The following is a 22141-nucleotide window of genomic DNA, read 5'->3' on the forward strand; positions in this document are numbered from 1 at the left end:
TCCGCTTCATTAGGCGTGATTCTAGCCGATTGAGCTACCTTTTGGAGGATCCTTAAAAAAATCTCATTTTCTCTACTTTGTCTCCCACTCTTTCCCAAGATAGTGCTTTGCACATCATTTGGAAAAAATTTTAGGACACCTAACAGCCCTCTTTCGTTAATATGTTCCATACTGAGGGGATAACCCCTCATTAGTGGGCACAAAAGGATGGTTTTGTGCACTATCCTCATTTAAGTTTTTCTCGTTTGAGAAATATTGGCAATGATAGAATATTTGAACTTTTCCCTTAACGATAATATTGAATAAAAAACAAGAAACAAGCAGATCATGTGTAAGAAATAAGAAACGGTGTCGTTGTGATCACCCAGTCCGGTAACGGGTGCATGAAACGAGAGAAGGAATTTAGAACGCTTACGGAAAAGTACAATTAAGATGGGGTTTTCGTATTATTTCCAAACAATGGAATCTACTTACACTCCAGATTTTGCTCTCTTTTCCTTTCCTAAATTTTCTCAGCAACTGAAGGGACCCATATCACAGTCCCTAACCCAGGCTTCTAATGTCGTAATCAACTGTCTTCGGCCAAACTTTTCGAACCCTTCACAAGCCATTTGACATTTTGGCAGGTGAGAATATTTTGCTTCTCTTTAAATGTAAAGAAAATGAAAGTAATTATTGGATATGGGAAAAAAAAAAAAAGAAGCATTCATAACCAATGTAAGCATTTCGTTTCTTTGTCTAATATATTTGAATTTTATTTTTATTTACCTTACAATTTTTAACTTTTACTGTTATTTTATTCTTGTTCTATGCTCTCTATAAGATATTGGGTCTAAGTAAAGGGTTTTGCTAGGTTAAAATTTCTCTTCATTTGGGACGTAATTTGTGGGTTTTGCTACAATTTATTTGGCTCAGGCAGATGAAAAATGTGTCATTGGGATCTGTAGTGAATTTAAACCACTACTTTGTTCGTTACTTTTTTCTTACAAGAGTTGCATTGCATTATTCTGTGTTGGTTTTGATCATCTTGACCACTTCTAGTGTCGTATGGTATTTCTTGCTTTCTAGTTTACTGTGCCACATTGTTTTGTGCTTTCTTATTGGAGAAATGCTACAAACACTCTCATTCTCACACTTCCAAATGCACACTCTTTGATGTGGTACTAAAAATTATTATTGAATTCAAATTCAATAATGATTCATTCAAAATGTAATGTTATTTTTTAGTGCTATGTCAAGTAGTGTGAGAGTGGGAGTATAACATTTCTCTTCTTGTTGCATTTGAAGATATCTGCTGGTCATGGATCATTGTGGGTTCCTTGCCCTTGTTTTTATGTTTTATTCGATTGCTGTGCTGATCATCTTATTTCTGTTGCTTCCTAGTTTTGCTGTCACCACTTCTATGGTTTAGCAATGATATTGTCTCGAGTATGACTAATTCAAATTTCATTAGCTATAGTTGTGTAGATACCATTTCAAGTTTTTAAAGCCCTAGGACTGATGCTTAGGTAAAATCTGCAATTGACTGTTAGGGTTGATGTTTGCTTCTGGTATAGGAGAATGTTTTGTTGCTTCTGATATGCTGTGTAAGATTTAGTTTCTCATTGATCTAATCTTGTCTCAGGAATTGCTATTATCTTGCGTCAGTATCACAGGAATAAATGTTAAAGGGCATTTGAAAATGACTATTGCGTTTCAGAAAGTGGTAAGTATCATATAGAATTGTTACTTTGTAGTTCACCAAAATGGCATTTGAAAATTTTGCTTGTCTTAGTTCTCTTTTTCAACATATTATGCTCTTAGTGTAAGCAAACGTATCTTAGTAGGTAACCCTTCTTTTGAGAAATCATGCACTCTTGGCAGTACAGTGGACACAAAGTGCAGCATTTTTTTGTTGGTAGAAAATTGACCGTACAATTTCAAATAAAAGTAAATTGATGAAAGTAGGACTTCTCTCAATTTCAAAATCCCACTTGTTATTGGTTTAGGAAATAAATGATCCCCAAATTGCTTGTGAACTGCCCCACATAACAACAAAAGATGGTGTTGGAGAAGATCATCTCTAAGTTGTAAAATGCTTTCATAAGAGGTAGGCAAATCCTAGATCCTGTTTTTATCGCCAACGAGTGTCTTGATATAGACAAAGATCTGATGAGCCGGGTGTTATTTGCAAAATGGATCTTGAAAAGGCTTATGATCATGTTAATTGGGACTTTTTATTGTATATGCTGCAGAGGTGTAGTTTTGGGGAGAACTGGTGCTCTTGGGTAGCTCACTGCATTTCTTTGGTGTGTTTCTGGTTTTGGTAAAAGTTACTCCAACAGGCTTTTTAAGTAACTCTCGTGGTTTGAGACAAGGGGATCCCTTATCCCCCTTGTTGTTTGTCCTTGTGATGGAGGCATTAGGTTGAATGATTTCTGCTACTGTTAGTGGAGGGCTATTGGTTGGTTTCTCTATGGGTAATGTTGGTGGGCTTGTTTTCTCTCACCTTCTGTTTGTTGATGATACCTTGATCTTTTGTGGTGCTCATCCAACTCATCTTCATCATTTTCGGTGCTTATTCCTTTGCTTTGAACCTGCTTCAAGCTTAAAGGTTAACGTGGTGAAGTGAGAATTAGTTCCTGTGTGAAATGTTGAACATCTGGTAAGGTTGGCTGGAATTCTAGGTTGTGGGGTTTCCTCTTTGTCGGTAAAGTATCGGCCTACCATTCGGGGTTTCCTACAAGGCCAAACATATTTAGAACAGAAAAGAAAGAGCGTCGGTTGGTGTAACACTTCAGTCTCATATTAGAAAAATGAGGAATAGCTCACATAGAGTGGGTGGTTTATAAAGATAGTTATGAGTGCCAAGTTCCACATTGCTTAGTTACTAAGTGAAATTGGGCTTTATAAGGAATTCTAGGAAAGCTTCAAATTGACTAATCATTTTGGGGTAATAGTGTAGATGTGGCTAGCGTTTTTTAATGGGTTGTCATAGTTGGCTAGTTTGAAAATGATGTATTTGTCAAGGGTGGTAGGGTTACCCTTATTAGGAGCACACTTGCCAATTTGCCTACGTAGTTCATGTCTCACTTTCCTCTCCCGGTGAGTGTTGCTAACCGTATTATGGGGTGGGCTAGATGAAGAGTTTAAATATAACTTGGTTAGCTAGTCCAAAGTTTGTTCGCTGCTTTTTGGAGGTTTGGAAATTTGGAACTGTTTTTTTATAAGTAATAAGAAGTTTTATTAAAGAGGGAGAAGAGCGTGTGGTGCTCTTAATTACACTGGGAGTATACAAAGGGGAGCCAAAGCTAACCCAAAAAAAAAAAAAAAAAAAACACCCAACAAACCCACCCAAACACCCTCAAAACAACCCTAGAGAAACCAAAGGAACCCCCAGAAAAACCCAAAAAACCACCCAAAAGCCCTCAAACAAACAAACCAACACGATGCCCCCTAACCAAACACTCTCACCCCTACACAAATGGCTATGACACAATAGTCTTGCCCTTCCTTCTCCTGGAGGACGCACTAGCAAATGGCTAATTATGCTCTCTTAGGTAAATGGCTATTGCACTATGGGCTTGAGAGAGAGGCTTGGTGGAGAGTGGTAGTGGACTCAAAATTTGGCAGTTCATTGGGCGGGTGGTGTTCTCTTAAGCCTTTTGGAGCATTTGGGGTGGGGTTATGGAAGAATATTAGAAAAATGTTGGGAGGAAGTTTTGTGTCATACCAGATTTGAGGTGGGCGATGGCTCCAAGATTAGATTTTGGTATGATTAGTGGTGTGGGGATGTGGCTCTAAAGGAGGCTTTCCCAGATTTATCTGGTATTGCTCGTGTAAAGGATGCCTTTGCTGCAGCTCACTTCAAGTTTTATGGTGGCTCAATGTTGTGGAATCTAAGCTTTGCTAAATCAGCTCATGATTAGGAGGTGAATGTCGTTGCCTCATTTTTTTAAGTGTTGTGAATGAGATGAGGAAGTAAAGAGAAGTTGCTGTGAGTCCCTTCTAAAAGAGGGTTTTTTCATGTTAAACCTTCTATTGCTCCCTGGTTTGTAGTGAAGGTTGCCAATTTCCTTGGAAGAGTGTGTGGCGGACTAAGCCTCCTTTGAGGGTGGCCATTTTTCACGTGGCCAGCGGCTTGAGGTAAGATCCTTACCATGCATAATTTCATGAAGTGGCATTTCATTATGGTGGACAGATGTTGTATGTGTATGAGAAATGGGGGAGTCCATGGACTATCTTCTTCTTCATTGTGACGTGGCTTATGCCATTTTGATTGCCTTTTTCAGTCGTTTTGGTTGGTCTTGTGTTATGCCTAGATGTGTAGTCGATCTTTATGCTTGTTGGTGGACCTTTGGCAATCTGCAAAGTGTTGCTATGTCGAAGATGGTGTCTGTGCTTTTTATCATGTTTATGGAGGAAAATGAATGACAAAAGTTTTGAGGACCGGGAATTAAAGCGTATTCTTCAAAATTTTGTATCTGATATTTTACTTATCAAAACAAAAAAATAAAAGAAATAAAAGAAATGCCTGTAGTTTTTAAGATTGCGAGAGGATGGTGGTGGACTTAAAGGCTTTTCTTTTCCTTAATACTTGTATCATTGGGCGGCTGCTTGTGATTACTTTCATATTTTTGGCTTTTGAACATATGAAAGCCCATTTAGAGCATTTGAGATGAAACCTTAGTAGGTTGGAACTTCTTCTTCATGAATGGTTTTTTGATCATGTGATTGGAGCAAGAATGGGAGCATAAGCCAAGGTTTTTTTTTTTTTTTCCTCCCTCTCTTTTTCAGCAAGCTTGAAAAGAAAAGAAAAGAAAAGAAGAAAAAACCATTCTCATTTTTGGAGATAGGTAGCACTTGTAATGTTAGATGACTTTTTCGGAAGAGAATTATATGTTCCATTCATTTCAACAGAAAATGACATTAGTGCTATGATCAACTTTGTGGTCCATGAACGTTAAACTATTGTGGTTCTAATATTGGTGTCCGATAGTCACTGAAATAGAGTGTTTTCCAACAAAGCAGAATCCCGAGATGGTATATAAATGTTTAGATATTTATTTATCCACGTTAAAAGTTGTTTTGACCTACATTGAGCCTTTAGTGCTGCAGACATGACAGGAGATAAACTTTCAGAATCAAAACTAAGTTTACATTTATTTCTGCCCCAATCCATTCCTTTGTTACTCCTCCACTCCTTTTCTACTATTCTTGGTTTAGCAAACTCTAAAATGGTGTACCCCCACTGACCTTGTTCCGGTATTTCCCTATACTGCTCTTGTAATATTCCATTCTAAGGTGATTACTGAAATAACAAAAGCTTTAAGGCTGTAACATGATTTATATCCACCACAGAATCTCATGGTTGTGATGAGGCACTGAGCCCATTGGCGCAGAAAATGGAACAGAACTAATAGCTCTGAATCTGTTGACCTCCAATTTAACTGGTGGTAGAATATGTAATGACCATGGTTAAAATTGTGACTTTATAAACATTGTGGTTAATTTATGTATGTTTAGCAGTGCTAACTTAGTGTGTAGTTGTTTATGCATTGTATAAGGTTACTTATAAAAAATAAATAAATAAATAAGGTGGTCTATGTAAGGTTCATTATTTTTGAAGTAATGAAAATACGGTATAGTCTTGGAAGCGCCTTATCCTACATGTGTTTGTGCTTCCAGTTAAATTGTATGACTGGTCCTCTTCTAGGTAAGAATCCGATATGCCACGTAAGGTCTAGGATGTTCTGACAATCTTATTTCATGCTTTGTTTATGATCGGTTATTGTTGTGTCTTGTCTTCTTTTCATCTTGAAGCTTATCGTCTGCTTGCACAATCCTTTGTCATTAGCTTGTAGGATTGTGGCACAGCAAATTTATGGTTCTGGAAATTCATGTAGTGGATCAGAGGTGCTTCTTCAAATTTGGCGGGGTATACTTCTAGTAAGTTGAGTGTTGAGTTTAAGATACTGTAAGTTCTAGTTTCATACTGTCTTTTTTTATTATTATTATTTTATTTTGTTTTTTATTTCTTGTATTCACATAAATCTTTGTGTTACTTGAGCACTCTGAGTATCATAAACTATCTTCAACACTTGAAGGATCAAATTTGAGCACTTTGGTTATATTACTCTATTTACATCATTGTCCAACTTGAGTTCTGTTTCCGCATACATTTTTCTTTTTCTTTTTCTTTTTCTGTTTTTTCCCCTTAAATGATTTGCCTGTGGTGCAAAGGTGTTTCTGGATAAGAGTTGTAGGGCCATTGGTTACTTTAATGTTTGCGGATGAGCATTCCATTGTTAAATAAAGACTACGTGCTTGTGGATTTCCCATTGGCATCACTACCACTTTGGAGATTGCTATTAGCGTGACATTTATTGGATCAGTGGGGCATAGGAACCTGAGTTAGTTGTGGAATGGTAGTTTGTACTCCTTTTTTGGTCATGGATTTGAACTGTCAAAATGTTGGGGTATGGCCAATATTCAAACCAAATTCCAGCCACCTATAAAGATGATTGAGATTCATTTTAGATCCCTTTTACTGAAATTGTTATGTTGTTTAAGCAATGTGGAGTTTTTGGTTTTGGCTTAACAATTGGCGGCCTGACCAAATGATCAATTCTGCCTGCGCTTAATTTTGAATTGGAAATTTCCTTTATAATATTGTTGTTTTGACTGTAATACAGTTTAAACTTTAAAATTGAAATCTTAACATGTTCAAATACTCAAAACTTCAAATGACTTTTTTCTGGATGAATTAGGGTACGGATTGTAGCAGAAAAATGACATTGAATAAAAGTCCTGAGATTTATAAAATTTTCTGGAGCCCAAATTAAAATAAAACTATGACTGATTGATCTCTACATTTATTTGATCATTAAAGTTGATGTTAGTGATTGCAGTAACATTTAGCTATAATTCACTATAGACTATATAAATAACTCCAATTTGTTCAACATTATTCCTAAGAGAACCTTATGCTTAATATTTTCTCTACCTTTTTTTTTTTGTCTTCTCAATGTATTCTATGCCAGCTAATTGGAGAGAGAGAGAGAGAGACTAGAATCTAAAATTCTTAATTAGTTCAATTACTAAGAAGGGACAAATGGAGGTTGGACTCTATCCTCTCTTTGAAATTTGGATGACCTCAATGTAAGCAATGGGCATTCATGAATGAGTGACATAAAAGTGTACAGACACATCAATTTTAACCTACGCCATAAGATGTTCCACTTCATTATATCCTATTCAATATTGCCTGGCATTTTTTATTTATTTATTTATTTTTTTTTTTGTAGTAGCTTTTCACCAGACTTCCAAAACAACTATCTCATCTACTCTTCAACAGCTAACTGTCTCACCAGGCCATAGAGCAAGTTGTAGCCTTTTAAATAAAAAATGATTGTACAAGCTTCATGTTAATTGTGCTAAAACAGACTGTCTTGGCATCCTTATTTGACTCGATTCTCAATGTGATAGCACCCATGGTGGATGGTTTTTTGACATGTCATGGGCTGGGTGGCTCTTTGGCATGGCAGTTCCACGTGGATTGCGTGTCGTGTTGGAATTATCAGTTAGCTCGGCGATTAGAAATTTACAAAAATATCTTAGTACTACTAGTCTTAGCAGACGCAACTTATTATATAGGAAGATGTTTGTTTATGTTGTTTTTAAGTACATTAGTTACTGTTTTGGAGTATGATGGCTTGAAAAGCATTGGAGCAGGAAAATATTTTTTCTGAGAAAGACAGTATTAAAGTTTTACTGCTTTTATTTTACCATTTCAGTTATTGACTGGGATTATATTATCAAATTGAGTCTTGGTGTGAACTATATATTATAAATGATAAAACATTAGATGGCAGCTTAGAATCATGTCTGTCTCTCCCATCTATCATATCTGCTGATACTATGAACTAAGGGTTTAACTTGCATTTGAGCAGTGAAAGTAATATGTTTATCCTTTCCTGGTAAAGAGGATCAAAATTGAAAGAAACAATGAACTTGGAAGAGAAAAAAAGAAGAAAAAAAAAACTTTGTGGAGTAGTTTTCTGTAACAACATAAAGGGTGTCAATAGTCATTGTAGTATACTCTTCAAATGTATATCTTTTTTATATCTTCTTTTGATCTGTTCTTTACCTTGGTGTTTTCTTCTGAGGTGGATTTCATGGTCATTGTTTCTAGATAAGTATGATTTAACCTTTTGTCTATTTTTTGTTTGGATGACTGAGTTTTGGTCTCAAAAGGAGGGAGGGGGGAAGATTCGAATCTTCTTTTCATTTTGTTGAACTTTCTAACAACATGGGTCTGTGACTGTGAAATTAGCAGATAGTTTAATATTCTTCTTTGGCACCAATCCCCTTTTTTCTATCTTCTGCTTGCATGACTTTTCCTTTCTTTCCGAGCCTCTCTCATCTTTTCAACATTCTACATTTTTTTCTTCCCAACCTTAAATTTATCAAAATTTGCCACATCTTCCCCTAGTTTTTGGGAAGTACATTTGAAACCTATTCCACTTTTTTTTTTTTTTTTTTTTTCTCTGGGCATATTGGGTTAGCCCAAAACTTATATCATAAGAAAGCTTAAAAGATTGAGAACAAAGAAAGCAAGATACCTCTTGCTTGTGGATTTCTTGGTTTCTCCTTTTGCTTTCTTAATGGATTATAAGAAAAAAGAAAAGGTGTAGGGAATGTAAGATGAAAGAAAGGGTATGAGAAGAGAGAGAAATCCAAAAGGAACCTCAAATTAATTAATACTGTTCTTTATTAGGTTTGTGGAATCATGTGATTGCTTCGTATTATCTACCATTCCCAACTACCAATGCCAATGCCAATATATGTGAATTTCAATAGCACAAAAAAGAAAAAAAAATATCATTCCCTGTCCATTTGAATTGTAGATAACCCTAATCATAACCCATATGCCACCAAAACTTTAATTATGGACGGTGATAGCTCATTAATTCTGATGCTGAATTTATTTTTTATTTTTTGTTTGCCCTCTAAATTCTTGATTCACATTTCCTATGCAAATGTGAACACTTGACTCATTTATCCCACAATGTGAATCATTTTTTTTTTTTTGTGGATGTTGATGTTGCTGAGGTGGAGGTTGAGGGAAAAGTTTATTTAATTTCTTTTAAATAGTAAGAAAAAGAAAGAAAAATTACTTGAAAATGTTTGGATATTTGGTAATTGTATGCCCAATTAGACCCACTAATGGATTCAGGTAGAAATAAGAACTTTTCTTTGGTGTCCATCCACCACCAAGATGTCGGTTTTGAACTGTCTTTCTTGCACACCAAATTTCAGAAATTCAATTATAATATTAGCAACAAAAAAATAAAAAGAAAAAAGAAAGAAATTGGGAGGTGTGTGCATAAGCTTGTGTTTGAATTAATTAATTGTTTTGTGTTTGTAATATTTGAGGGATAAAAGATTTAGTGACGCTGACACTGTGGATGGAATACTAAATATTTTTTGTATTTTCTGAGTTGTCTCAAGGGTGTGAGGTTAAGAATTGACTTATCCGCATGTTGGGTTGAATTTTGTTTATTTATTTATTTTTCAAAAAAAAAAAAAAAAAACCCAAAAACTTGGAGGCAAATCCATTAATTGCATTCACTTCTTTCAACTCTTTAAATGATATAAAGACACATAGAAATATAATAATCATAAATTTAATAAAGAACTGGAGGCCACAAATTACCATGCTTACACATGGCTACAGGGTTTGACCATAGCCATTGATAGCTCTCACATGGCTCGGCTCATGCAAGCCGGCTCCTCTATTGGGAATTTAAAGCACTGACAAAGATTTTAAAATTAGTTGGGTTTTTTTTTTTTAAAAAAAAAAAAAAACAAAGTTAAAAAGAAAAGGTAGTTGAAAAGGGTACATGTAATTTATGGAAGATTAAATTTTTGAATTGACGTCTCTGATTAATTTACAAGAATAACAAGGAAATTTGTCATTGGAGAAGATCGACACGCATCTTCAACGTGTGATTTTTACTCAAAAAAGATAAAATGAGGAGAAATTTCTTGTTTCTTAGTAAGAAAAAGTAAACCGTTTTTTATTATATTATACGCAATTGCCGGATTCATTCATCTTCAACACAAAACATATATCTATACAGAAGTTAAGGACCATTAGGTGCTGATTATTGGAGTTTATAAAATTCTTTTCTTTTTGGGGGGTGGGGGGGGGTCTTGATCAAACAGGCGCTACTTAGGAAATTGATTCACGTAAGTCGATTTGTCATTAAAAGAAGGATAATTGAGTGGGAGTTTACTTTAGGTGCGGTAAATAAATTAGAGAAATTTCACAACCTCTACTGCAGTCCTTCTGGGATCCTTATGAGAGTTCTAGAAAAAATTATAACTTTCTCTAACGCAGTGCAGTTTTTTCTCTTCCTCCATACTGACACTATGCTTTGACAATATGCATCCAGCACGATTGTCAGTATCTTTTTTTTTTTTTTTCTTCAAATAAGTTAATTAAAAATGATAATAAATTTCTGAAAGCATAAAGTTCAATTATTCCTATTTTTCATGTAATCTAATATCCCTCATGATATTAACTACATAATGCATTCAATTTTAAAATTTCTCCTAGAGAAGTAATCTATTGAAACTAAAAAAATTGTGAACCCACGAATTTGTACAACACAAAATTTTTAAAAACCAAAAAAAAAGTGAACTGCCCGGAAGAAGAAAGATATCTCAATCTTTAAAAGCTTTTCGGTTATGGAGGAAGAGAGAGATCTGTGTGAGAGAAAACTGTGTTATTTTAGGAAGAGAGATGAGAGAGAAAAGACCGGTTTTCTTGGTTTAACTTTTTTTTTTTTTTTTTTTAGGGTTAATAACTTTTTTGGTACCTCAATTTTAACGTTTTTATTTTTTTTCCTAGGTTTTAAAACCAAACAAATCGGATACCTCACCTATGGGAAAAGATAAAATCAATACCTCCGTTAGTTTTCGTCAGTCCCAATTAACAGATTTTTCACATGTCACTCCTACAATATGTCACATGTCCTAAAAACTAAAAATAATTAAAATTAAAAAAATAATAATTAAAAAAAAAAATCTAAACCTTAAAAAATTAAAAAATTAAAAAATTAAAATTTTGGTTCGGCCACCCCCTTTTTGGCTGGCCACCCCCCAGAGGGGTTGCAGGGGGTGGTTTGGGCCACCCCCTTTTTGGCCCTTGGGGGTGGCCGAATCACTTTAGCCACCCCAAGGCCAAAATGGGGGTGGCCATTGGCTAAAATGAGGTGGCCCAAAAAATTTTTACTTCTTTTTTTTTTTATTTTAAATTATTGTTTAATTTTTTTTTTTTTTTTTAGGATACGTGGCGTATTATGAGAGTGACACGTGAAAATTTTGTTAATTGGGACTTACGAAAACTAACGGAGGTATTGATTTTGTCTTTTCCTATAGGTGGAGTACCAGATTTATCTGGTTTTAAAACTTAGGAAAAAAAAATAAAATTATTAACCCTTTTTTTTAAACAACTACCACCTTAGCCCATAAGAACCCTAGACGGACAACGGTAGATATGTTGTAACATTTTTCGAAACATTATTATATATGTGCTGTAATTTTTTCACCTGCCAATATTTAAAGTGATTGTTGTTAGATGAGCTCCAATAACTCATTTAAAGAAAAGTTATAAAGATGTGAAGGAAAGTTGAATGAGTGCATGAAAGTGATGTTTTATTTGTATCTAAAGCCCCCTTTTGTTAATTTTAGGAAAAAATAAATAAAAAAAATGAATGCTTGAGTTTTGTTTTTGTCCGATTACAATTAATTTTTGTAATGAATTCCATGCAAATGTTTATCACGATCCTATAAATGTTTGTTATTTTGTTGTTTTTATAAATAAATCATTTAAAAGTTGAATATATTGAAAATTCGTGGGACCGCGATGCCTTGTCAGCTCGTCAATCCACGGGCAGCATTTGGTTGCGCATTAATTTGTTTGTAGCAAATGAGGATACCCAAGCCAAAACCCACTTCCACTCGGTAATAATTTCATACACCCAAAATAATAAGAAAATTAAAAAGAAAAAAAAGAAGCAAGCTAGAATCGAAGTCACGTGGATGTGGATTACGTCCAAAATAAATTTACTTTATTTATTATTATTATTTTACTTATGTTTCATACTACCTGGGATGTAGATTGATTAAGAGTGCGTTTGAAATTGCAATTTCGTAAGAATAATCTGTGTTTTTAAAAAATATTATAAAACATAAGGCGTTGGACATTGCAACTTAAAAAATACTTAATTTAAAATAAGAAAAAAATATGAGATTTCTATAAACAAGTTAGGGAGTGCTTATTTGAAAAAAAAAAACACGAATTTAAACTAAAATCGCGATTTCATACAACAAAAATTTGATAAAAAACTAATTTTTAACATGTTTTACCAAACCTTTTTGCGATTTTAAAAGTTAACGATTTCAAAACCACAATTTTTAAAATTGCACTTATTGAAACCACAATCCCAGACGGACTTTAAGTCTTCATCTTGAAACCAAATTGAAAAATGAATTTCAAACTATAAATTGACTGATTTCTCTCTATTCTATCCTAAGGGTGTACATACGAGCGAATATAGGCTCTGTTTACTTCGACGTAAAATGGTTTCCTTCGTAAAATATTTTCATGAAAGCCATTTTTCCTGAAAATATTTTTCGTCGAAAACATTTTACGGCGTTTACTTTGCACATGAAAAATAATTTTTTTTAATATCTTTTTTTATATATATTTTTTCCAATAAGGTCCCCGCCGGGACCTGCATGGGACTTGTTCGAGACCCCGCAGGGACCTGCCCAGGACTCGCTCGGGACCTGACCAGGACCCTCAGGGACTTGACCGGGACCCGCCCGGGACCTACCCGGAACCCGCCCGGGACTTGACCGAGACCTGCCTTGGAATAGACAGGGACCTTGCTGGGACTTGACTGGGACCCGCCCAGGACTTGCCTAGGACCCTCCCGGGACTTACCCGGGACTTGACCGGAACCCGCCCAGGACCCACCGGAACTTGAGCAGGACTCGCCCAGGACTTGCTTAAGACCTTGGCGGGACCTGCCTGGGACTTGCTCGGGACCTTCGTCGGGTCCTGGGCAAATCCCGGTTAGGTCCTGGGTGGGTCCTGGGCAGGTCCGGCTGGGGTCCCAGGTAGGTCCTGGGCGGGTCTCGATCCAGTCTCGGGCAGGTTCCGGGTAGGTCTCGGTTAGGTCCCGGGCGGGTCTCGACTAGGTCCCGGTCAAGTTCCGGGCAGGTCTCGCCGGGGTCCAGAGCAAGTCCCGGTCAGGTCCCGGGCAGGTCCCGGGCGTGTCCTGGTCAAGTCCCGGGTAGGTCCCGCCGGGGTCCAGAGCAAGTCCCGGTCAGGTCTCGGGCAGGTCCCGGGCGTGTCCTGGTCAAGTCCCGGGAGAGTCCCGGGTGGGTCCTGGGCAAGTCCTGGGTAGGTCCCGGTCAAGTCTCGGGTGAGTCCCGGGCGGGTCCCTAGAAAGTCCCGGGTGGGTCCCGGTCAGGTCCCGGTCAAGTCCTGGCGAGGTTCTGGGCGGGTCTTGGCAAGGTCCATCGATTTAAGAATGAGATGCTCATAGAACCGTAAACCATTTTCCGAAAATTAAAGAAGAATTTTCGGTCAAAAGGAAAATATTTTCCGTTGACCACTATTTTACGTCGAAGTAAACACCGTAAAATACGGAAATCATTTTCTGAAAACCATTTTACGTCGAAGTAAACGGAGCCTTAACCGGCTGAATCCGCCATTCTTCCTGCTTGGATTGCTGGAATTTTGTTACAACCATAGACATGATGGAAGCATGACCTAAGGGAGTTGGGGCAACAAAATCATATTCAGTTGAGCCCCAAACCTGCTCTTCAAATAATTAAGTGCGGGAAACACTTTATATAAAGAGGAGGGGGAAATCGCTGAGAAGTACGTTCATTTTTTACTCTACCCAAACATTTCCATTTTTTTTTTTTTCAACTTACTTCCTCTCTCGAACCAATTTCCTGACTTAAGCATCTGATTGGCTCCTGGTTGGATTGACCGGCCATTTTGTTCTCATTCTCACATACATAGTGGATTTGAGCCTCGGAGTACGATCAAACATTTTCAATCATAAACGAAATTAAGGTTTAAATAAAGTATAAACAAATTATATCTATCAAACTTGATAAATATATACTAAAATTGAATTTTTTTTTTTTTTAAAACAAAGATGGAGAATCTTTTTACCTACTTATTATAATCAATTATCATGTAGGTATATAATGAAACAAAAATATAAAAACTAATTAAGCAGTTTCCAATTAAATTTTCAGTTTATGCTTTTTTTTTTTTTTTTTTTAAAGAGAATTAAGATCATAAAATGATACGTATATATGTTATATGTACATTCATAAAGTTTTCGTACGGATTTGGGTATATCATAAGCCCATCCACTTGGCAACTTTCATGAACACACATAACCATATGTTAAAAGACCCTTTTAAACTTACCATGCCTTGGGGTCTCCCTTTTGGCTAGTAATAATAATGTTAAAAATTATATTTTTATTTTATAATAATTGATGTGGTCGTTACAATCAATATTTAGAGCTTTTTATTAAAAATAAAATAAAAAAGAATTAAAAATAGATTGAAATAAATAGCATTGTGTAATAATTGTAGGGTAAAATAAATTACCTACTTTACAATAAACTCTTAGATATTTGAGGTGGTAGGTAAAATTAACTTTTAGATGATTTTATAAAAAGCAAAAAGAATTAAAGATAGATTGAGACTGTCAATATTGTGAAATAATTGTAGAATACATATATGGTATATTAATTAATGTGCACCAAACTTACTTACCAAACAGTGTCTATCATACATAGCTCCAGAGTTCAGTAGTAATCAATGAAACTCTTTGAGCTGGACGCTTGAGCCAAGCCAAGCCGTTAATGCAGAACATTGAAGATACCGTTGAAAAATAGATTCAACCGCTTCAAGTTAGTTGAGACTTTCTTGTTCCACCCAGAATATCTAACAGTCAACCCCTACCAGCCCTTTCTCACTTCCCTCTCTCTCTCTCTCTCACACACACAGAAATCACACATACATAAAAGAAAAACCTCATTGGGTTTCATCATTTTGTTTTATATCCTTAAATCAGGCAGCCCCCACCCTCTCTCCTTCCCTCTCTCTCTCTCTATCTCTCTCTCCAGCACACCCTCATTACCTCCATTTTTGCTTCTTTAAAACAACCCATTTGACACCCCCAAGAACTCCAGCCTTGTCATGGGCGTGGACATGTCGAATAATCCACCGACTTCTCGTACCAAAGACTTCTTTGTCGCTCCAGCACTCTCTCTCAGCCTTGTAATATGTTTACATTCTTCCTAAACCCTCCCTCTCTTCTACTTCTCTTTCATTGTTTTTACTTACTTTGTTGTTTTGTTTGTTTGTTTTGACTAGGCCGGGATTTTTCGCGATGCCGGGGCAACGGCGGCGGCAAGCATGGAGGTGGAGGAAGGGGACGAGGGGAGCGGAGGCGGCGGCCACAGAGAAGACACGGCAGATATCAGCAGCGAGAACTCCGGCCCCCTCAGATCAAGATCCGACGACGAGTTTGACGGCGAAGGAGATCAGGATGATGAAGGCGATGGGGATAAGAACAAGAAGAAGAAGAGGAAGAAGTATCATAGGCACACAGCTGAGCAAATCAGAGAAATGGAAGCGTAAAGTTCTTTCTCTCTTTCTCCCTACCAATGGGTTTCACTTTCACCTGGAGTTAATTAATCCTCTTGAGTTTAATCTAATTAATCAAAAATTAATTAATGGGTTGGTTAAAGTTGGGTGAATATGCATGTCAATTAGTAGCTTTAATAATGTTTTACTTTGTGTTGTACGATATACAGCTACTCACAAGGATTTAAAAAAAGTTAGTGACATGCTTACAAAAAAGAACAATATTCTAAAGTTAAAGCTATCTTAAATTTTTCTCTTACTTTTCTTTTCTTTGTTTGATCATATGCATGTGTTAAAAATTGCCTATTTTGATTCTTGGCCTCCAATACCAAACAATTTAATCATGTTTTGCTTAATTACATGAACTAATTAATTAATTGCAGTTTATTCAAAGAGTCACCCCACCCAGATGAGAAGCAGAGGCAACATCTGAGCAAGCAATTAGGCCTTGCTCCTAGGCAAGTCAAGTTTTGGTTTCAAAATCGTAGAACCCAAATCAAGGTATTTCTTTTTTATTTTCTTTTTCATTTGCTTAATTTATGAGGGAAATCGATCAAATCAGCGTTAACTGTGCAGGCTATACAAGAGCGCCATGAAAATTCTTTGCTCAAGGGGGAAATGGAGAAACTAAGAGATGAAAACAAAGCCATGAGGGAGCAAATAAACAAATCTTGTTGCCCCAACTGTGGGACCGCCACCACAAGCCGAGATGCCGCCGTCACGACGGAGGAACAACAACTCAGAATCGAAAACGCCCGGCTCAAGGCCGAGGTATGAAAATTAACGCTTGAATCAGCACTCGTTAAAAAAAAAAAAAAAAAAAAAAAAATTAGAAACTGAATTTCAGTGGAATTGAATTGTAGGTAGAAAAACTCCGAGCAGCTCTAGGAAAACACCCTCCAGGGACAGCCTCGTCGCCTTCATGCCCAACTGGTAAAGACCAAGACACCAGAAGTTCCTTGGATTTTTTCACTGGGATTTTCGGGCTGGAGAAGTCGAGGATAATGGAGATTGTTAATCAAGCAATGGAGGAGCTGACAAAAATGGCTACTGCTGGAGATCCACTGTGGATTCGTAGCGTGGAGACTGGTCGTGAAATACTGAATTATGACGAGTACATGAAAGAGTTCCCAGGTGTCAAAAGTGCAACCAACAATGGGCGCCCAAAGAGATCCATCGAGGCCTCCAGGGAGACGGGGGTTGTTTTTGTGGATCTCCCGCGGCTTGTTCAAAGTTTCGTGGATGTGGTGAGAAGCTGAACAAGATAATCCATGCAAATTAAATCGCTTTCTTTCTTTCTTTCTTTCTTTTTTTTTTTTGTTTTGTACAAAAATATGAAAGTGATGCTGATTTATTTGTTTTATTGCAGAACCAATGGAAGGAGATGTTTCCATGCTTGATCTCCAAGGCTGCCACTGTTGATGTTATCTCCGATGGTGAAGGCCCTAACAGAGATGGTGCTGTACAACTGGTGAGTTCCTTCTTGGAACCTTTCATTTCATTTCATATATATATATATATATAGTCTTGAATTTGGGATCTTTGACATATAAATGTATATTCTCTAAAGCAATGACCTCTTGCTCAGCTAATGTTTAGTACAAATTTAGGTAAAAGAACACTTTTCTAAGATATTCACCGTCCGTTTTATTTATTTATTTATTTATTTATTTTTTAACTTTAGTTACCCACTTTTTTAAAGGGTCTATATCATGTTCAATATCTTAACTATCTACTTTTGCTATTCTATTTAAAATATCTTTTTTCTTTATTTATTTTTTTTCACTATTTCCAAAAAGGGAAGAGAATCAGATTTTTTTTTTTTTTTTTTTTTTATTTTTATTTTTTTTATTTTTAAAAATTAATTTAATTTATGCATTGTTGAGCATCATAGCAGTTAGTAAAATCTTTAGCCAAAATGAGTGGCTTGCACGAAGGCAAGCTTTTTTTGGTATTTTTTGTTACAGTATTTTGGATAGCGCAATGTGAGTGCTCAATACGTAACGATTAAGAATAATGATGTTTAGTGAATTGTTATACAATTGAGATTGTGTGACGGAAAATGTCAGCCTCACATTTGTTTCTTGCATGCATGAGTATCGTAAAGTTATCTTGTGGTCCAACTATGAGAGCAAAAGTTGGACTTTTTATGTTGGCTCAGCTTTTCTGTATATCATTGGGCAGGAACGAAGATTTTTTATTTTTTTAAAAAAGATTAATAACACTTGAGGCACCCATGTGGGTCAGAATGAACAAAAATAAATCAGTAACTTGAAGAGAATTTCCTTCATATTGGAAATAGTAACAGAAGACAATGAATTGTTGAATTCCAGATGTTTGCAGAATTGCAAATGCTGACACCAATGGTGCCCACAAGAGAAGTGTACTTCGTCCGATATTGCAAGCAACTGAGTGCTGAGCAATGGGCAATTGTTGATGTTTCGGTGGACAAAGTGGAGGATAACATCGATGCATCCCTTGTGAAATGCAGAAAACGCCCATCCGGTTGCATTATCGAGGACAAATCAAATGGCCATTGCAAGGTATACAATCTTCCATCGCATGCATATATTGCCATTTTTTGAAGCGCCACAACAATAATTTGTTGATTGATGCTCGTATTTCCATCCTGAGATACTTATTTGGACACTTGATGGTTAATCTTGGTCAGGGGATGGGAAACAACTCAAAAATAAAAAGAAAAATCAGAGGTAAAACCAATTAAAGTGACATAAAATTAAAAAAAAAAAAAAAATTCTAATAATGAATGGTCAATTCCTTGTCAGGTGATTTGGATTGAACACTTGGTAAATCATAAACATAAAATTATTAAGAAAAAAAAAAAAAAAATCATCTGATGGGTTCATTGTTTTGTCAGGTGATTTGGGTAGAACACTTGGAATGCCAGAAAACCACAGTTCATACCATGTACCGCACTATTATTAACAGCGGTCTAGCCTTCGGTGCAAGGCATTGGGTGGCAACACTGCAACTCCAATGTGAACGCCTTGTTTTCTTCATGGCAACCAACGTTCCCATGAAGGATTCGACTGGTAAGCCAAGCTGACAGAGTTTTTGGATATATATATATATATATATATATATATGTTGTTCAAAACTTCAACTTTGTGAGGGTTTTGAAGGGCATACCTTTTTATCAAAATTGTAGGCGTTGCCACACTGGCTGGGAGGAAAAGCATATTGAAGTTGGCACAGAGGATGACACAGAGTTTCTGCCATGCAATTGGAGCATCAAGCTTCCATACCTGGACCAAGGTCTCAAGTAAGACAGGGGAAGACATAAGGGTTGCTTCTAGGAAGAACTTGAACGACCCTGGAGAGCCTCTTGGGGTCATCTTGTGTGCTGTTTCTTCTGTATGGTTGCCTGCATCTCCCCATGTCCTATTCGATTTCTTAAGAGATGAAGCTCGCCGGAATGAGGTTTGGCTGCTTTGCAAAAGCTTATACATATATGCAATGCTTAATAATTATCAAAGTAAGACAAATAAGTAATGTGGTTTTTGTTTTTGGTAAATCTAGTGGGATATAATGTCAAATGGAGGGCCTGCACATTCCATTGCAAACTTAGCCAAGGGGCAAGATCGTGGCAATGCAGTAGCCATCCAAGTGAGTTCTCTAACTCTGGTTTCACCACAATCCAACAAAGCCTAAACTGGTTCCAACTTCTAACACTGGCTTTTTCTAAATTTCAGACGATGAAATCGAAAGAGAACAGTATGTGGATACTTCAAGATAGCTGCACTAATGCATACGAGTCCATGGTGGTGTATGCTCCGGTGGACATAACCGGAATGCAGTCGGTGATGACGGGATGCGACGCTAGCAACATTGCCATATTGCCTTCGGGGTTTTCGATTCTTCCAGATGGACTGGAGTCGAGGCCTCTAGTGATTACTTCTAGGCAAGAGGAGAAGAGCACAGAGGGAGGGTCTTTGCTTACAATAGCATTCCAGATCCTAACTAATAACTCTCCCACAGCTAAGCTTACCATGGAGTCTGTGGAGTCTGTCAACACTCTAATATCCTGTACTTTAAGGAATATTAAGACAAGCTTGCAGTGTGAGGATGGTTGATCACATAACTTTATTAATTAGATAGACATTAATTAATTGTAAAACTCATAGGGTGTTTTTTTTTTTTTTTGCCCTTTTCCCAATATTTAGTTTAGCAAATCAGCCTTTAGATGTGAGTTTGTTTTCATTTGTTCTTTGGTTAGAAAGGTGGCGCTGAGCAAAGGCATATCTACTGCATTTGGCTTTCTTGAGATAGAAAGAAAGAGTGAGGGAGAGAGGTGATTTCAGAATCTTTGCAAGTCTAGGAAAGTGAAATTTTCTGTGTATAGAATTCTTATTTATCAATGTCAGATTGTGATTGTTATAATTGCTGCTTTATTAAATTGCTGACCGAAATGGATGAAATAATGAAATTGATCCGTTAGAATTTTTGTAGCAAATGTGGAGGTTGGCTCCTTTGTGCTTAATGTAATGTCTTTGAAGAAATGCAAGCAACTTTGAAGATGGTAAGACTATGATAGTTGAGGTGAAAAAGATGATGTTACAATCCCTTTGTACATGGAGAGTAGCATGTAATATTTTGCCTTTTTCTAATTTTTCTAAGTTTTTTGAATTTTGTTCTTCTTTTTCTATATCTTATGGGTTCTCTTGTATATTTCTTCTATACTAGGGGTTGTGCCCCCCTGCGCTTTTGGTAAATTTGCAATATAAATATATTTTGTAGCAATGCAAAAAGATGAATTTTATTAATGCGAAATGCTACACAGTCCTAAGCACATGTAGTATCAAATAATGATTTTCTCTGTCACGTCAAAGAGTAAGCACTTGAAAGTATGTGTAGCACTCCTATTGTTTAATTGACTCTAGACTAAGAGTAATACTATGCTTTACATTCATTTATCATACTCATGTAACATCGGTTGACATGACGTGTTTTAAGTGTCTTACACTTTTATTTTTTTTTAAGTGGTTGACATTGTAAGCCACTTACAATACGTCATGTCGGTCGGTGTGACATGAGCGTAATAAATTTGTGTGAATAGTAGCATTATTCCTAGACTAATCCTTCTTTTAGATGAATTATACAATGAAGTATGTGCCCTTATTTAATTACTTTGGCATATTCTTCTTGCTATGCAAACTTCTACATCTCATGATGCGGCACAGCAACAAAATCATTAACTCGTCTCAACTTTAGTGAGCTTGAATTGTCAACAGGCTTCTACCAAAAATAACCAAAATGTACTTTTAATAAAAGCTTAAAAAATGAAACTTTTGCCAAAAAACACTTTTTAACTTAAAAGCCTTATTTCTCAAACGCAATCTCAGACAGGCTCTTAAATATCATGTTGTTTTGTGAAGATACAGGCATCAACCCCAACAAAGGAGAGGAGAAATAGAACAACATTCTACTTGAGTTTTATCATTGGGATGGGTGGCTCACTGGGTATTATCGCAATAAATTTTATCATCACCCCCATTCAGAACTGTCACCAAACACAGCTCACATTTAAGCACTCCCACAACACCAGAAACAAATTATTCGATGCCATCCAGTGCCATATTTTGCTTTCGAAAGAGATCAGAACTATGCACACTCTCCAAAATTCCATTCTCAATATAGTAACTCCAAATTTTACTGTTCTTGCCTACATCAATGATGAAGTTCATCTTTAGTTACAGTTCCCTTGACAAACAATTCATACATACCCAGTTTAATCACATGACCGCGCGGTTTTCCTAACATGCCCGTACATCTTGATCTGCATTTTCTACTTGTTGTAGATGCACTTAGCCTTGAAAGATAACTAAAAATGATATAATTGAGTATACAAACCTAGAATAGCACCTGATCAAATTGATTAAATCTAAGAAACACACCCTGATAAAATGTTTAAAGTCTCCGACTTTCATCATTTCCAATGCAAGCACGACTGTCATAGATATTGAATCATAAGTTTCTCATCCTATAGTACAATATCTCGTAAACTTTATTAGAACTTAGTAAACATTGAGAATCAAATCACATAACCAAAACAAAGTAAGATTTTTTTGCTATAAAGAACCTCTAGGTGACATATTCTCAAACATCTGTTTTGCAGTTCCTCTGGACAGTGTGCAGTTCCTCTGGACAGTATCCAGACAGATGAAATACCCTATCATAAGCAAAGTAAGCAACAGCTTCTCATAGTACTACTTAGTTCATCAAAAGCTTAATCCAAGCCAAAGGAACAAAATTGCCAAATAATTCAACATATTCCGGAGTAACCGATAAATCTACACCCATAAACGATCACATATCCATCTTCATTCGTTCAAATTAACTCACTTTCACTCTTGTATCCTCTCAGAATCATTTTCCATACTCC

At 36.4% G+C, this 22141-nt stretch overlaps 1 protein-coding gene and 2 long non-coding RNA genes across 3 annotated transcripts; 2 read left to right on the forward strand and 1 right to left on the reverse strand.

Annotated features, from left to right (window-relative positions):
* Positions 1 to 296: 296 nt before the first annotated feature.
* On the forward strand, positions 297 to 6124 carry LOC132188326 (uncharacterized). Its single transcript, XR_009440874.2, has 3 exons — positions 297 to 626; positions 1625 to 1705; positions 5837 to 6124. It is a non-coding gene; the product is annotated as an uncharacterized LOC132188326 (long non-coding RNA).
* Positions 6125 to 15159: 9035 nt separating this feature from the next.
* Positions 15160 to 20139, forward strand: GL2 (HD-ZIP IV family of homeobox-leucine zipper protein with lipid-binding START domain-containing protein). The gene is made up of 11 exons (XM_059601171.2): positions 15160 to 15369; positions 15466 to 15728; positions 16122 to 16239; positions 16315 to 16509; positions 16602 to 16985; positions 17108 to 17209; positions 18072 to 18281; positions 18617 to 18791; positions 18908 to 19179; positions 19279 to 19365; positions 19452 to 20139. The coding sequence occupies exons 1-11, from the start codon at positions 15289 to 15291 to the stop codon at positions 19830 to 19832; spliced, it is 2268 nt and encodes a 755-aa protein (XP_059457154.1). The 5' UTR covers positions 15160 to 15288; the 3' UTR covers positions 19833 to 20139.
* LOC132187020 (uncharacterized) lies at positions 18188 to 18975 on the reverse strand. Its single transcript, XR_009440789.2, has 2 exons — positions 18889 to 18975; positions 18188 to 18367 (listed from the first exon to the last, which is right to left on the reverse strand). It is a non-coding gene; the product is annotated as an uncharacterized LOC132187020 (long non-coding RNA).
* Positions 20140 to 22141: the final 2002 nt, after the last annotated feature.

This window comes from Corylus avellana, chromosome 6 (assembly GCF_965113065.1).
Source record: "Corylus avellana chromosome 6, dhCorAvel1.hap1.2, whole genome shotgun sequence".
NCBI lineage: Eukaryota > Viridiplantae > Streptophyta > Magnoliopsida > Fagales > Betulaceae > Corylus > Corylus avellana.